This window comes from Liolophura sinensis, chromosome 11 (assembly GCF_032854445.1).
Source record: "Liolophura sinensis isolate JHLJ2023 chromosome 11, CUHK_Ljap_v2, whole genome shotgun sequence".
Taxonomy (NCBI): domain Eukaryota; kingdom Metazoa; phylum Mollusca; class Polyplacophora; order Chitonida; family Chitonidae; genus Liolophura; species Liolophura sinensis.
The window spans coordinates 20,209,168-20,225,259 of record NC_088305.1 but is presented as its reverse complement, the minus strand read 5'-3'; the positions used below and the strand labels follow the sequence as shown (position 1 = coordinate 20,225,259).

The window sequence follows — 16,092 nt, the reverse complement described above, 5'->3', positions numbered from 1 at the left end:
CCGTCGGCCTTTTTATTTCAGTAGGCATGACTGGATTAGCAAGTCTCATACGACTAGGACCGAGTCCTCCGTAATCAAAGGGTGTTTTTGATGAGATCTGGTCCATATTTTCTCAGTCTGTTGCATTTTCAGGCTTTATATAACTTTACAGTTTCCTGCCTTATGTTACCACAGTCACAAAGCCAAACCTGGGCATGAAATAATCTCAAAATTAGTTGTAAAAGTATAGTTGTAAAAGGTCAACGGTGGCTCGATCGTAGTGAAGTAGAATTTCTGATGTTTGATCACCATATTTTACCGTTTTCTTCCGTGTTCGACGCTTTAAACGATCGGAATCGATTCAGGAGGCATAAAAACATTCATTTGCAGTTTGGAAGGTCCAGCGCTGGGGTTGTACATTAAGGTCACCACAACCGACTACATAATTTCTGATGTCCCTCTGCTGGGATCTGAGGGAAAGCTGTGGTTTAAAGCTGTTTTATGCCCAAAGAAGACAACTGACATGTTGTTTTTTGTACTTTTATCCGTTAGGCTACATCATATACTCCGCATTAAGAAAAAAAAACAGCGTTTCATGTATCCTTTAGGGTAGCAAAGGGGCGAAAAGAAAAAAAATATTTTCGGCCTTACTACCCGCATTTTTCCGCACATCACTCGGGGACATGAAGATTTCGCTAGCTCAGTTTTTTTATATAAGTTGAACAGAACCTCGTTTTCATTTGTAAATATTTATTTATTGTTGTAGAATATCGTGAGTATATCCCCGGAGGAACAGAAGGATCGGCTAATGCAGGCTTCGATAGACTGTGCACAAAGCATGATGCTGGCGCCCTCTCTCAGGAACGGTAAGCTGAGCATTTATGATACAGTTCTATACCGTGCATTGTTGTTGTTGTTGTTTTCATAATATATTAAACCGCTGTACTTGATATTCCTGAATGATATAACTTTTTTTTTGGCCTGACCAATTTTTCACCACGATATGCATGAAATGCTACGAAATGCCCGATGCCTAACTTCACTTAACCCGGGGCTAGGGGTAGTAAAGGAAACCACAGACTCCCCAGATGATACATCTTATCTGGACCTATATTTGCACAAATTACCAAAACGGTTTCCTTTTACACAGACTGTAGGACGAGAGGGATAGTTTCAATTTTGAAGGCTGTAAATTATCGTTACTTGGACCGTAATATAAAGAAGGGTCCTGCATTTGGCGTCTACATATCTCGCCTTGTAGCATTTGTTAGATCCTGTGTGTTGTGTGAAGATTTCAATCAAGGTCACAAGTTATTACTGCAAACACTAGTGTGTCAAGGTTATTCCATCAAACGCCTTCATTTTAAGTTTCTTAAGTTTTACAGTGAGTATAATTCAATGAGTAAATAAATATGTGCAGTGTGTCCAGAATCTCTGGCACTCTGCTTCATGATTATGTCTAATTCCGCTTACCCTGGGCTAGGGGAGTAAATTCATCGTGTTGAGTTAGATCGCCACGTTGGATATATGAACAGTTGCAATGAAAGTGTCACTGACATACATATACAAGTATGGTACAGGATTTGAATACAGATTTCACTCATTCGCCTAGAGCATACCTTTGCCTCTTTACAACATCAATCAAAACTGTTGACTGCTTCTGTCTGCATGATTGTGTCCTATTTTCATACTTTAAATGCTTTCTTCGTGTTCAACTTCATTCTGAGAATTGGCCTTTTGATAATTGACCCGGAACGTCCATCTTGGTTGACGTCTGGTATGCGAATGTTTGTTTCGACGCATAGGTCGATATACAAATGCGATACGCGTAATATGCCATTTTACGATTTGTCTAAATATACCGTTATCGTTTTATGCCTAGAATACTGTTAATATTCTACCAAATATATATGCCAGGTTGTTTCCCTAGGTACACCTGGATTACTGTTAACATAACATGCAACCTTTATTATTCTTTTTGAGTTCGTACTTTTAGCAGGTAGTTTACGTCGTACCAGGAGCGTCCGCGTAGGCGTCCAATAACAGGGGAAACAATGTTAAACAAAATGTTAGAGGGGGTGTCTTAAAAAGTACTGCAAGTATTGAGATCAGGGTTTGAACATATGTGTAGAGTACAATAACACGAGAGGGGATATTCCATCGTTGATTCGGTGTGTACAAACTAATTACAAATTAGTAAATTACTGTTTTCCTGACTTGTTTATTGCGTAATGCAATCAATGTTAAACAAAATGTTAGGGGTGTTATCTCAGAGACCTGAAGTTTTACGTGTATATAGAGCACAATGACACAAGGAGGATGTTCCATCGCTGATTCTCTGTGTGCATATTATTGATCGTAAATTAACAAATTCACCATTTCAGTACTTTATGTATCAAGCTGAAGTTTTGCAGTCATATATCTCCGTATGTATTCCGTCCAGTTTTCGTACTTTATATACTTTTTTTTTTAGTTTTTAGTTCTTTGATAATTTGTGTTAAACGTGGTTTTTTGAATTAGACTTGCGATTATTTACCCGGAACGTCCTTGTTGGTTGACGGCTGGTATACGAATGTCTGTTTCGACGCATAGATTCCTACAGCCTTGGAATATATACCACTGTGTTGCCATGGTTATGTGGGAAATAGTGCTGTTATGGCTTATCACCTCTATCATTTGGCTTTAATACCAAGTATACACACACTATACACCTGTAAACATGTCGTTGTTGTTTTGATAGTTATGTTATTTATCAGGTATGTCTGATTTAGCAATACCCGCGATACATGGTCGATTATTTCTGTCCTCCAGGTACATACTGCAGCAGGGTGTGGGACCTCATCCTCTGCTGGCCCGACACCCCCGCGGGCGTCACCGCCACACAACCCTGCCCCGCGTATATCAACGGCTTCAACACTTCCGGTGAGGGGTCTCTTTTTAATACCATTCCGCTTCACCTTATATCAAACCCAATACTGCTTTATTTATGGCCATTTACCCCAAAATTAATATATTCATCCGTTTGTTTGATAGAAGTTATACAGCATTCTCAGGAATATTTCACTTACAGGATATTGGTCAGGTCTATGGGTGAAAGAAACCACCGCCCTTCGCTAGGTACATGACGAACCACCTCACTTTACGCAGCTGCCGGACCTATACCGGGTCCGGATTCGAAGACGTCATCCCGTGACGTCTTAAACGACTGGGCCAGCAAGTGTCTATCTCTGCCAATATTAGCTATCTGTTGACAAGAGCATATAGAAGCCCAATGGGAAGCTGACTATGGCTGAATCGAATGGACACACGAGATGTGGGTTCAAACCCGATCTTGGTCAGTGACTGTGTGGATTTGTTCTCCCTCTCTGTTGGTGGTGGCCTTTGGGGATGAGAATACACGATCGTCGAGGAGCCCTTGGGGGAAAGTGCCTGAGTATTTTGATTGGTGATTTAACCCCGGGCCATCCGGTTATCTCTACCCGTAAAACTGACCGCCATGGGTTTAGTGAAAACGTCTTGAGGAAGCCATTAAACGATCGATCAAATCATTATTCAATTAATCAATTTATTAACCAATCAATCAGTCAATAAACCAACCAATCAGCTATCGTACCTTTGTTGTTGATGTTGTGTCTCCAGCCAGAGCTACGCGCGCATGCCTTTCGGACGGCTCCTGGTATATGAAGCACTCCAGTAACAAATCGTGGACGAATTACTCCAGCTGTACTGTCCCTCAGTCCACAGATGACGTGTTTGACATCCCCGAGTTGGTGGCCGTAAGTTCTTTTCTGTCATCGTACTTTTATTCTGTTTCTTCAGAGGTAAGTCTAGAATTTCACATACAAGCGTCTAATTCGGTAGTCGTATTCCCACTCGTCTGGCTCTGAAAACAAAATATGGAACATTCAGAATTAATTAATATACATTTGAGAAAGTTAGAATTAATATACATTTGAGAAAGTTAGAATTAATATACATTTGAGAAAGTTCGGTAGAGTGCAAAAGAGAAACAGTGATCAATCAGTTTTCAGTAGTGCTAGGCCATTCCAAGCAGGACATCCACGTGAGATTTCAAACTCGAATTTCTTAACTTTATATAATTCTAGTCTGACACCAGATGCCTCTGTCGCGCACTTATTGTCACAGTTCGTAAAAGCATCAATTGAGGCGATGCAAAAACTAATGATGCTTATACAGTGAAATTCCACCATCAGAAAAGTCATAAATAGAGTTCAAGCTAATGTGGCCCGAAAAACCGAAATATCATCCGAAGTCAGGTTCGAAAATTCGAGAACTGCTTGTTACCAGTCTTGAGTATATCCATTAGCACGCCTGACGCCTAGAACACAGGAATTGAACAACGAGAGCCATTTCGTGAAAATACACTGTCCTGTTTTCATCTAGGTTGTATCGTTGTTTTCCGAAATAGCGCTCTTTCGGTTTTCAAAGCGATATGGTCATATAGGATACATCATACGTTAACGAAAATTTATCCACGAAAGTTTGTCCGCCTGGAAAATGTCCATTTTGTTCTTGAAGTTTACAGTAGTTTTGATTCTTGAGTTGATTTGAGTAATAAGAAATATCACGAATGCGGCAATCTTTGATTTTTCTTCACTACGACATGTAACAAGCAAAATCCTGGATTAAGAATGTTCTCGTCACTGTATATGGCTTTAATTTTGCCAAAGTGGCGTAATCATTCTTACATTCAGTAATACAGATTTATTTAATTGGTATCGACTCAATATTTAGTGTACCGATACATAACGCAAAAATGGTCTCGACAACATGTACCCTCTTAGAACTGACTGAGCCTGAATGATTTATTTATTTATTTATTTGATTGGTGTTTTACGCCATACCCAAGAATATTTCTTTTATACAACGGTGGAAATCATTATGGTGGAGGAAAGCCGGACAGAGCCCGTGGGGAAACCCACGACCATCCGCAGGTTGCTCGAAGACTTTCACACATACGGCCGGAGAAGAAGTAAGCATGAGCAGGACTTGAACTCACAGCGACCGCATTGGTGGGAGGCTACTGGGCCATTGCCCCGCGCTGGCGCTTACCACCTCGGCCAAGGGGGCCCCATGACATCAGCAGTCAAACGCGAGTGGCAGCACGTATTTCATCTGTTTGGGGTTGTTTTGTAGACACATGGAACGAGAGGTTTGTGTTTTCTGATATCAGTGTTGAGAGAACGTACACCATGTTAACTTCTCGCCTCTTCCCGCTCTGTGCGGGATAACATCTGATTGATAAACAGCGGTCTGTCCCACGACACATATGACAAGGGTTTATGTTCTAGTCATCATGAATAGAGCGAATCGGGTCAGAGATAGAGATAACCTAACGGTGTCGGGTCTGGAAGACTCCGCCTGCGATAACGAAGACCCGCGGGTGCGTCTACATGCCTTCAGCCAACCCTCCCCTCAAAACCATCATCGCCCTCACTATTTTCGTACGCGGACAGATATTTTGAACTACAGTGTTCGTCTGTAGCATACTTCTTACAAGTACTAAGCTTATCAGTGAGACACAACCATAGCTCGGAGACATCAGTGGGTAAACACTCTCTAAATCATTTAAAAGATGAAATAGTTAGGGTGGGGACAATAACGCCTGTATCACACACAGACCCCACAAACGCTTCTTAAGTAGACCGTTTTAGTTTAGAAGAACCCCCTGTGAGTTTATCACTTCCTCGGTTAAAATGATGAAAGGAATGGTTTATACTTTAGTTAATGGTGATAAATATGCAGTCAAGTGTTTATTCGCTTGCTTCATTTATATTTTAAGCCAATATTTTATGTTAAAAGAAACACTCTGTTTTTTTAACGGTGACGAACGGGATGGGGTGAGTGGGAGATTTGCACTGACTTTTCTGACCCATAAAGGCTATGCACGACTCAATATCCACAATGAATTTTCCATTTACTTAATGACGTCTTAACGTTTGTCCTTACAGCACTGCGAGGGGCCTCCGTGGCTCAGTCGGTTAGCGCGCTAGCGCAGCGTAATGACCCAGGAGCCTCACACCAATGCGGTCGCTGTGAGTTCAAGTCCAGCTCGTGCTGGCTTCCTCTCCGGCCGTAAGTGGGAAGGTCTGTGAGCAACCTGCGGATGGTCGTGGGTTTCTCCCCGGGCTCTGCCCGGTGTCCACCCACCATAATGCTGGCCGCCGTCGTATAAATGAAATATTCTTGAGTACGGCGTAAAACACCAATCAAATAAATAAATTACAGCACTGCGCCCCAATCTGTTAGCGCCTAACGTTCCGGACCTAATCCTTGTCCAATGGATTAAAAAATTCCACTCAAAGTCCTGATAGATGCTGACCCATGAAACTTTTCACAATACTGACAAACAACTGACAGGGGTCAAATCCACTCAGTGAGAGCAAACCAGAAACTCGATATCTCACTACCTTGGTGTCTTCCACCGGAATATACTTGAGCATATATACTTGAAAATTTTCTTGACCTCAACCTGGACATCAGTCAGTTCCACATGAAAGGAAAGTTTACATGCAATGAGGACCCCATGCCAATTTTGACGAATGAATTTTAATGAATTCTCCTGAAAGACAACTAGTCATGAATTAATGAGGTCTCAAGTTCGAACCCCGCTCTCGCTATTTCACCCGCATTTACCTGACTAGATGCTGTTATTTTTTTCTTTCGGGCTTGACAAGGTTTCAGCCAGCCACGAGCATTACCACTGTGTTATGAATGAATCATCACTAATTGTTGCGTTAAAGCACCAATAAAAAGAATAAAATGTATGATTTTTTTTTCAGGCCCACATGTGGAGGATACGCTTGATTTATAACATAGGGTACGGAATCTCCATGGTGTCATTGGTTTTGGCTGTGTTCCTGATGTTTTACTTTAAGTAAGTATAACACTTAGTACCTGCATGCGTTGGATTGTTCAACATTGTATTGAAACGTTCCTTTGTAATTCTCACTCTAATACATAACTTACCCAGAGAATTTCAATTATTTATTTATATCTTATTCATTCTTTTCATATTTTTTTTATTTATTAATGAAGTCATTTATTTATTTGTTGTTTAACGACATGTCGGTGCTCGAAACGTTTTACACACAAATGGACCAGATCTATAAATAAATTCCTTATAGTTTTTTCATCTCTTTATATCTGCGTCTTTTTGATTTTTACAGAAAACTCCATTGTCCTCGTAACACAATTCACATCAACCTGTTTTTGTCCTTCATCCTCCGATCAGCCGTGTCCTTCATGAAAGAGAATCTACTGGTACAAGGCTTGGGGTTCCAGTCTGACGTAATCGAGACGGAAAGCGGAAAGCTTGAGTTCTCTCCTGACGGCCCGGTAAGTCGTCTTACACTATTAACCATGTCATGATGGCCCTGAACGATGCGGATGTAACAGGTCGACGTCAGTCAGACATCGAGCGGGAAGCTCCCCACCCATTACCCATGTCGTATTGGCCCTGAACTACCCATATCTAATTGACAGGGTGAATCATATCACAGTATGATAAGAAGTGTAATGTAGATTTATTCGTTCCCCCAGTACCATTTGCTCTTAGAAATGACCATCAGTAAAACCAAAGCGGTAGCGCTGATAGCAATTGTACTTCACCTGTTTCACCATGCTTGACACACGGTGACAAATAACACGCATGTTTCAGGAATTAATGAGCTTTGATTATTTATAATAACCAGCATTTTGTGTGGTGACTTTCTCTAATACATATTTATTAATATCTCCTGGGCTGTTCTGCAACGTTGTCTTAAGGACGAAGGCCTCCGGGGACGTGCACATGAATACTAAGTTGAAAGCTGTTATCAATAGGGGAGTTTCGAGTAAAAACAGCCCTACTCTATGCTATGACTTGTGAAAAATGTTATTTTAAATTAATTTACCGATCATTTATCTCGCCGTGCGTCAAACCCGTCGCAGAAGTGAAATATTCTTGAGTACGGCGTAAAATACCAATGAAATTAATAAATCTTGTCCTTTCAGATTTTGATACTCAATAAATTTCCACTTATACGATTGCGGCGTCCTTTCAGCAGACCAGTATCTCTTTTCTGACAGTTCTGAACAAGTTTTGCTGCTTTTGAATTTTTTTCCCAATTTTGGACAAGATACATAGATAAATGACTCCAATTCTATCACGAAAACATGATTTCCATTTCGCGCCTTTGGGCAGAAATTAATCTTAAACCATAACGATTAACCAAATCAGTGAATAAGATTCACAAAGCTATTATGTTTGACGTGAACTTTTATTTTCCCTTGCAGCACTGGGAATGCCGGTTATTCTTCACAATATTTAACTACATTCTAGGTTCCAACTACATGTGGATATTCGTGGAGGGTCTTTACCTTCACACTCTCCTGACAGTCGGAGTTTTCTCAGAGAAGAGCGGTATCCGTTGGTACATCCTGTCTGGATGGTGTAAGTCCCCTTCCCTACTAGAGACGTGCGCGTGTCGACTGTTAGACAGTCACACTTGCGCTGGCTTTTTTTGTTGTCCTCCTGTGAAGTTGACATGTGCACTGAATATGATTCATACCTGCTACTCGGTGTAAATGACATGCCTCTACTTCATAGAGTATGTATTCCATAGCTAGTTGAAAGCCCAGCGAAAGATTTATGACGTCATCATAGCCTAATTTGCATATGCATCACGCCATTTTTCGAGTTCCTTCAAATTCAGTCCTCCGCGATACACCCGGCAGATATGATGTCGATCGGATGCATAGTTGTGGAGACAATGGAAGGACATGCGTGCATATAGACAGACAGAAAACAGACAGACATACACACAGAAGTTCCTGCCTTTATGGTTAAACATCCAACAGGAAAGCAATAATTCGGTTATAGACAAATGTGCCGTGTGTGAATAAACAATGTACAGAGTATTTTATGAAGTGGTAAATTCACTGAGCATATGCTTTGTTTAATCAAATATCTAAATTATGTTATGAGCTACTGAAAACATCCATATGTGGGAATAATTCTATCAATCAATCATCCAATCAAACAGTCGTATGTTTCAGGTGGTCCGTTACTCTCCGTCATACCCTGGGTCATTGTTCGAGTGTTTTTGGAAAATGATCTGTAAGTATTCTTTAGTTTTGTTTTTGTTATTCTGTCTTTATTGTTGTATGGTAAGTGCACATTCCTGCATTGGGTCTAAATCGCATGACTGAGTTATTTTCCTTTCCTGAGTCTGAAAGGTCTGTTAGTTAAAAAAAAATTGTTGTAAAATTTGTTTGGATTGTAGGGTAATATATTAGTAGAAAACTGTAACTGAGTTCCAGCTGGAAAAGTAATATTATATGTACAAATGTATTTTTTCACAAAATTTAAGGAAAACTCCATGTATGTTACTTAGCCTCTTCACCAAGAATATGACGTAGAACCTTTTTTCGCGCACTGGCGACTCGGGTCCAAGCTGGATTGGCCACAATGTTCTTAAGTTGCAATACATGAGTAATGCGTTATCAGATGGTCGTGGGTTTCACTCAGGCTCTGCCTGGTTTCCTTCCACCATAATACTGGCCGCCGTCGTATAAGTAAAATATTCCTTAGCACGGCGTAAAACAACAGTCAAATAAATAAATAAATACACACTCCTTTGATGTGCATAATATACAATTACGGTTTTATGGTGTTAATTGATAATTCATCGTCAGTATGGTGTATCAAATTTTTCGTTCTACGTTCTCTTTGTGGGCATCTTGACACGGACAGGTATGTTATCTACCCACCTGTATTAAAAATAACTGATTATAGAAATTAGTTCTTACAACTGGCCAACAGAAATGAATATATTGCCAATAAAATTGCTTTTAACTGATTGACAGTGGTAATGCACTTGGCTTTGAATATCCGTGTTTGACTCACTAATGTGTTCTTGGCTCTGATTTGCCTTATTTTATAGTCAATTATTTAATATCTAATTTACAGATGCTGGAATACACACCAAACCCCCGGCTACTTTTGGATCATGCGGGGGCCGATTGTCGCTACTATTTTGGTAAATCTCGCAGTAGAATATTGACATAATATATTTATTATTTCTTTCAAATTGTGTAAATTATTGATGAGTGCCACTGGGTCCTTAAATTGAAAACAAAATGTTTGAATGAACTATCAGCTTGTTCACTGAATCTCGATTTGTCTCTACATTTCAGTAAATGGTAAAAAATGGCATGTTCTAAGAGAAAGGACGTTTTATTAGTTTTAAAAGTTTTTATACAATTTCCGCGCTGTTTAAGTATGTGCACAGTGATCTACATGTATTCCGCTGCGAGGAAGGACGCATATCGAGTGAACGCAATGCTCTCTGAGGGAGCAAGATTTCCGGTCAACAAGATTGAAACTTGTCTCTAGTAAACATTATTTATAATGACTTAGTTCATTAGGACATGAGTATTGTCTTGCTTATTTTGTTTTTCTTTCCAGGTTAACTTTTTATTTTTCCTCAACATTGTGAGGTTGTTGTTTACCAAACTGAACGCCGGAAATTCTCAGGAAGCCCAAAAATACAGGTACAGGTAGGCGGTCATGTACAGGTATAAGTAGGCAATCAGGTACAGGTATAAGTAGGCAGTCACGTACAGGTATAAGTAGGCAGTTACGTATAGGTATAACTAGGCAGTCACGTACAGGAGGTCAGGTACAGGTATACATAGGCAGTCACGTACAGGTATAAGTAGGCAGTCACGTACAGGTACAGGTAGGCACTCACGCACAGGTATAAGTAGGCAGTCACGTACAGGTATAAGTAGGCAGTCACGTACAGATACAGGTAGGCAGTTACGTACAGGTATACGTAGGCAGCCACGTACAGGTATACGTAGGCAGTCACGAACAGGTATAAGTAGGCAGTCACGCAGGACTCTTGGTCACTTACAGGTATAAGTATGCGATCACATACAACTGCAGTCATGTATAAGTAAGCAGTCACATTCAACTGCTTGTCACGTAAAGGTATAAGTAGACAGACACGCATAAATACTCTGTCATGTGCAGGTATAAGTAGGCAGTCACGTACAACCACTTCTCACGTACAGGTATAAGTAGTCAGTCACGTACAACCACTTGTCACGTACAAGTATAAATAGACAGTCATTTATGCTCAACTACTCGTCATGTACAGGTATACAATGGAGACAGGCAGTCACACACACTTACTTGTCACGTACAGGTACATATAGGTAAACAGTTTCCTACAGCTACTTATCGTGTACGCTTGAAAGGTAGGGTCAGGTACAAGTAAATTTAGAGTCACGCGTTTGTGTACTGGTATGAAGGTAATTTGACAGGAGGCCACGTTGGTCATGTACCACATACCACGAACATTTTATGATACTTTTTCGCTGTACGGCTGAACTATGTGGCGTCCAATTATATTATACAATCACTTAGAGCTACATCTGTAGGAGTGTCTTGTACAAATTTATTGTACAATGACTTACGTGCAGCTGTGGTTTCACGTACAACTCCATGGTAATGTCAGGTACAAGCATTACCATTCAAGTACGGTAGCGTTAGTTACAACTATCTGATCACGTTATGCCGAAATATTGCCCATGTGGCGTTAAGCCATAAATCATTCAATCAATCTGATCGCGTACAACTGTGCGGACAGTCCAGCGCAATTGCTCTTTCGCATACAACTGTACTATTAGAGTAAGATACAATTACGGTACTTCGCCACATACAACCGTACGGTGTTACCAGTTAAGTACAACTACTCTTCCACGTACAGCTGTACGGACAGTCCAGTGCAATTATTCTTTCGCATACAACTGTACTATTAGAGTAAGATACAATTACGGTACTTAGCCACATACAACCGCACAGTGTAAACAGTTTAATACAACTACTCTTCCACGTACAACTGGACGGGACAATCAAGTACAACTAGTGTTTCACACACAACTGTAGGATTAGGGTAAGTCACAATGGCTTCATTCGTGATATTGGGAGGAAACCGGGCAGTGCCTGGGGAAACCCACGACCATCCGCAGGTTGTCTATGTATTCTAAGCAAATCGCACTACAGTAATGATGATAAACACATTCATTTCTGCATTGTGAAATCTCCGATTTTCTAATAAAATTGCCAGATATTGCTCTACAACATAATTGTGCAACAATAAATTTAGATGGGTTATTTTGATTTCCAGTATGCCACACCGGATGCTTAGGTCATAATTTTGAACATGATTATACCTAACTTCTCCATGCATCGTCATAATATTCTCTCTGCGAGACGATCCCATGCTTTATGACTTCAGAATACTGACTGTTTACATCATTAACCCCATTTTTTTTTTAAATCATCATCTTTTAACTCTTAAATTCCGATGTGGACAATTTGGGAAATCCCAAATCACCGTATTCTGCTATAATGTAGATTTTTAAATTTTTGAAAATAGTAAATGATAAGAATTGTTTGGGAACTGAATAATGTTCTTTGGAGGTGCATCATAAGAATTCTAGGTCATTTCTGTCAATCGGTTTCTATTCTACAGAAAGCTGGCCAAGTCCACGCTGGTTTTGATCCCATTGTTTGGAATTCACTATATGGTGTTTCTAGGACTTCCTGATCGTATTGACGACAATGGCAGGAGCGAATTAGTCAAGCTTTATTTTGAGATGTTTTTTAACTCTTTTCAGGTAAGAATGTTTCTGACTCCATAAGTATCTTTTCAAATCCACATTGCAAGTTCAAGTCCAAGCTCACAAAATATTAGTGAGGTTTTACACAGTCGGGTTTTTAACTCGCTGCTGACGACAGTAAGCCGAAAGGTGCACGAGTTTACAGTGTCGCCTTAAAATGTACACGTAGGTCAGTTCTTGGAACGCAAACAAACTGTCAGCATGCAGAAAAGAGCTAGAGCTGGCTAAGTTAATGCCCACATAGGCAAACCCCGCTTACTTAATGGTCAAGCGGCAACACGTGGCTTTATTTACGTTCAAAATGCGAAACCGTGAACTCATACAGTTTAATGATTCGGGAAAATATCTATGTTCGTATCGATGCCCTCTTAAGCTTGCTTGCTATAGCCTGGGTTCTTGGATGTATAAACAACGTACATGTTATACCATCTATGTTTAGTTATAACATTTGTTGTGTTATAGGCAGGGCTTGTATGTATTAAGCAACTTAAGACGTAATTCATAAATGGCATGTCCTTAACAAGCCAAACTCAGAACAGGAAATAACTCAATTTGTGCTGAGTACATTGTTCTGTTGTAAAGAATCAGTATACAAATTTTAAACTTGCTAAAGCAAAACATTTTAGTTGTAGCTGCGTTTGAATTTTTGACTTAAGCCTTATGACGTTTGATAAATACGGACCTAGAGGTATATCTTAAAGGCTAGGTTATATATGTTTTTTTCATTAGCCAGTAAATTGGACGGTTAGGGTGTTTAATTTAGCAGATGGTGTCATTGTCTGACATCTTCATTACCTGCGAGCTGTGGCAGGATTTTTCTAAAGGCTTGTTTTATCTATTTGCTCGAAAGACAGGCGTAGGTACCTACTTGTTCTTTGATCGCCGCCATTATAGCAAAGTAAAAGTTTCAAATCTGTGTTGCACGTTTTACTTTTCAATTTATCAAGTGTACCATTGTACTTTCCACCAAGAGACAAAGTTGATAAATTATCACCTTGTCAATTCAGGGATTTTTCGTGGCTATTCTCTTCTGCTTCCTGAATGGCGAGGTGAGTATATTTTTACACCATTTTTGAAAATACTTTGTGTGTGCGTGAGAGAGAGTTCCTGATTTCACGGCGTTCTTTTAGTCGGTTTGTAACAAGAAAGGACACTTTTGAATTATACTGTAATTTTGTACCCCAAAGGCCGTTGGGGTAAAAACGTTCCAATCTTAAACCTTTAAGTGTACTTTCCCTTAGGGACGGCTCTACTCGGTTTCCTACCGCCATAATGCTGGTCGCCATCGTATAAGTGAAGTATTCTTAAGTGTGAAATAAAACACCAATCAAATAAATAAATAAATCTAAATGTACTGTTAAGTGAATGAATGATTGGGCATTGACCAAAGATAAGAGGATAAGACTCGGCTAAGACAGGAGAGTTAGCAGGTACAATGCGAGTGGCTGGGGTTTCCTCACGGCCCGGTTTCCACAGGAAACTGACCTGTTTCCTCTACGCACTCCTTAACGCCGCCATATACAGTATAAATGCAATATTTTTAGTGGTCTATATAGCACTTATTTCCTAATTAAAACAAACTGATGACAAAGCACTTGCACATTGTCATTTAATTTAGTTTATTTATTTACTCTATATTTGTTTATTTATTTGGCTTGTGTTTAGCACAATGTTATGATTTATTTTTTTTTTTGATTGGTGTTTTACGCCGTACTCAAGAATATTTCACTTATACGACGGCGGCCAGCATTATGGTGGGTGGAAACCGGGCAGAGCCCGGGTCAATCCCCCGGGGGAGCCCATCCGCAGGTTGCACGCAAACCTTCCCACTTACGGCCGGAGAGGATGCCAGCATGAGCTGGACTTGAACTCACAGCGACCGCATTGGTGAGAGGCTCCTGGGTCATTACGCTGCGCTAGCGCGCTAACCGACTGAGCCACGGAGGCCCCTGTTATGATTTGAAGCTATTATCCTAATATACTTAAGTTTTAAACGGGAGATCATTGCTCGATATGGGGGCGAAAAACGTCAAACAGTAGAGTTCCCCTCACATTTTTTTTTTGCTTTTTTTTTTGTGTTTTCCTAATTTGTCAGAAAGTTTCTGTGCTTTCATATTTCAGGTTCAAGCGGAGATTCTGAAGAAATGGCACAGATACAACTTAAGGCGAGCCCACGGGAGCGGGCGAAATAGGAGTTACTGGAACACCGTGTCGTCTTACATGACCAAACCCAGGGGCTCTTTACACTCTCTCCACTCCACCGTTGACAAGAGGGGATCGGTGACCAGTCAAGCAAACGGAAGCTGCGCCACGGAAAAAAGCGAGCGCTCTTCGGGTGTTTCCGGAAAAATCTCTTGGTGCCGGAAACTGAACTGTGCGGATTTTCACAAAAATTCAAATATTACGAAAAAGAAACAGTTTAAAACCATTCCTGAGCAAGAGGAAATGCATCCTATGGTGACAGGAATGTCGTGGGCTAATCGTGAAACAGAGCAAGACTACACCGGTGCAGAACAAAGCAGAATAAGGACTGTCCATCCACCATTACGGAGGTGCGGTAACTCACCCGCAGAAAATGTGATGGCTCACGAGAAATTAACCATTGATGACAATTTGGAAAAAGAGATTATTCCATTTGTGGATTAAAAACAACAATAAATTATCAACTGTGCAAGCTCAGATACTTTTGGGTACAGATGGAACTGATACTGTGTCTTGCTGAACAGTTCTTAGGAGAAAGTTTAATATCGGGCCTTTCAAATCTACCAATAATCATTTTATATTCGCGCTGTAGCTCTGCCTTGAGCAAGATCATTAAACATGATGCCGTCAGAACCAGCTTGACTTTTAAAAGTTTTGACTGAAAATTGGCTTTCTAAAAAGCTTGTTTTTTGGGGGGGGGAGGGGGGCACATGGAACTAAAATCTGGACTACCTAAGTAACAGAACTTTTTAAAACCAGAAACTATGAAATGACCTATAATAAATCTAAAAATCGCTTTATGGGCTAAAGGCTATGGGCTATAGGTAACTGGAATTCCCGGTGATAAATGTTTCAGTATTTATTATATGTTTCCGCCATTTCTCAGTTTAGTTTACAACGATATACCATCTACAGGCTTCAGAAGGCTGGGTAACAAATTATCAGAATTGTTGTTGTTGTTGTTGTTTCTCATTTCGGAACAGAGAAATTGATCTGTTAATTTTAACACAAAGCCTGTTGTCTGAGTGATGCTAGAATATCTTCTGATATTGCAGCAGATTGTTCTGTTAAATATAACACACATATTCCATTAATTCAACGTAAAGATTCCATTAGACTAACAAGATATTATATTGAATGTGACAGAATATTATAACAAAACCATAATAACAAAATACATTCTAGCATGACTTTGACAACAGACTTTCTGTTAGA

General features: G+C 40.1%; 1 protein-coding gene across 1 annotated transcript; it reads left to right on the top strand.

Annotated features, from left to right (window-relative positions):
• The first annotated feature begins 777 nt into the window (after positions 1-777).
• Positions 778-15,748, top strand: LOC135477899 (secretin receptor-like). Its single transcript, XM_064758111.1, has 12 exons — positions 778-845; positions 2,791-2,901; positions 3,619-3,755; positions 6,783-6,877; positions 7,170-7,338; positions 8,278-8,434; positions 9,040-9,100; positions 9,953-10,022; positions 10,451-10,542; positions 12,528-12,672; positions 13,683-13,724; positions 14,797-15,748. Exons 1-12 carry the CDS (start codon positions 788-790, stop codon positions 15,319-15,321), a joined length of 1,662 nt encoding a protein of 553 aa, XP_064614181.1. The 5' UTR covers positions 778-787; the 3' UTR covers positions 15,322-15,748.
• Positions 15,749-16,092: the final 344 nt, after the last annotated feature.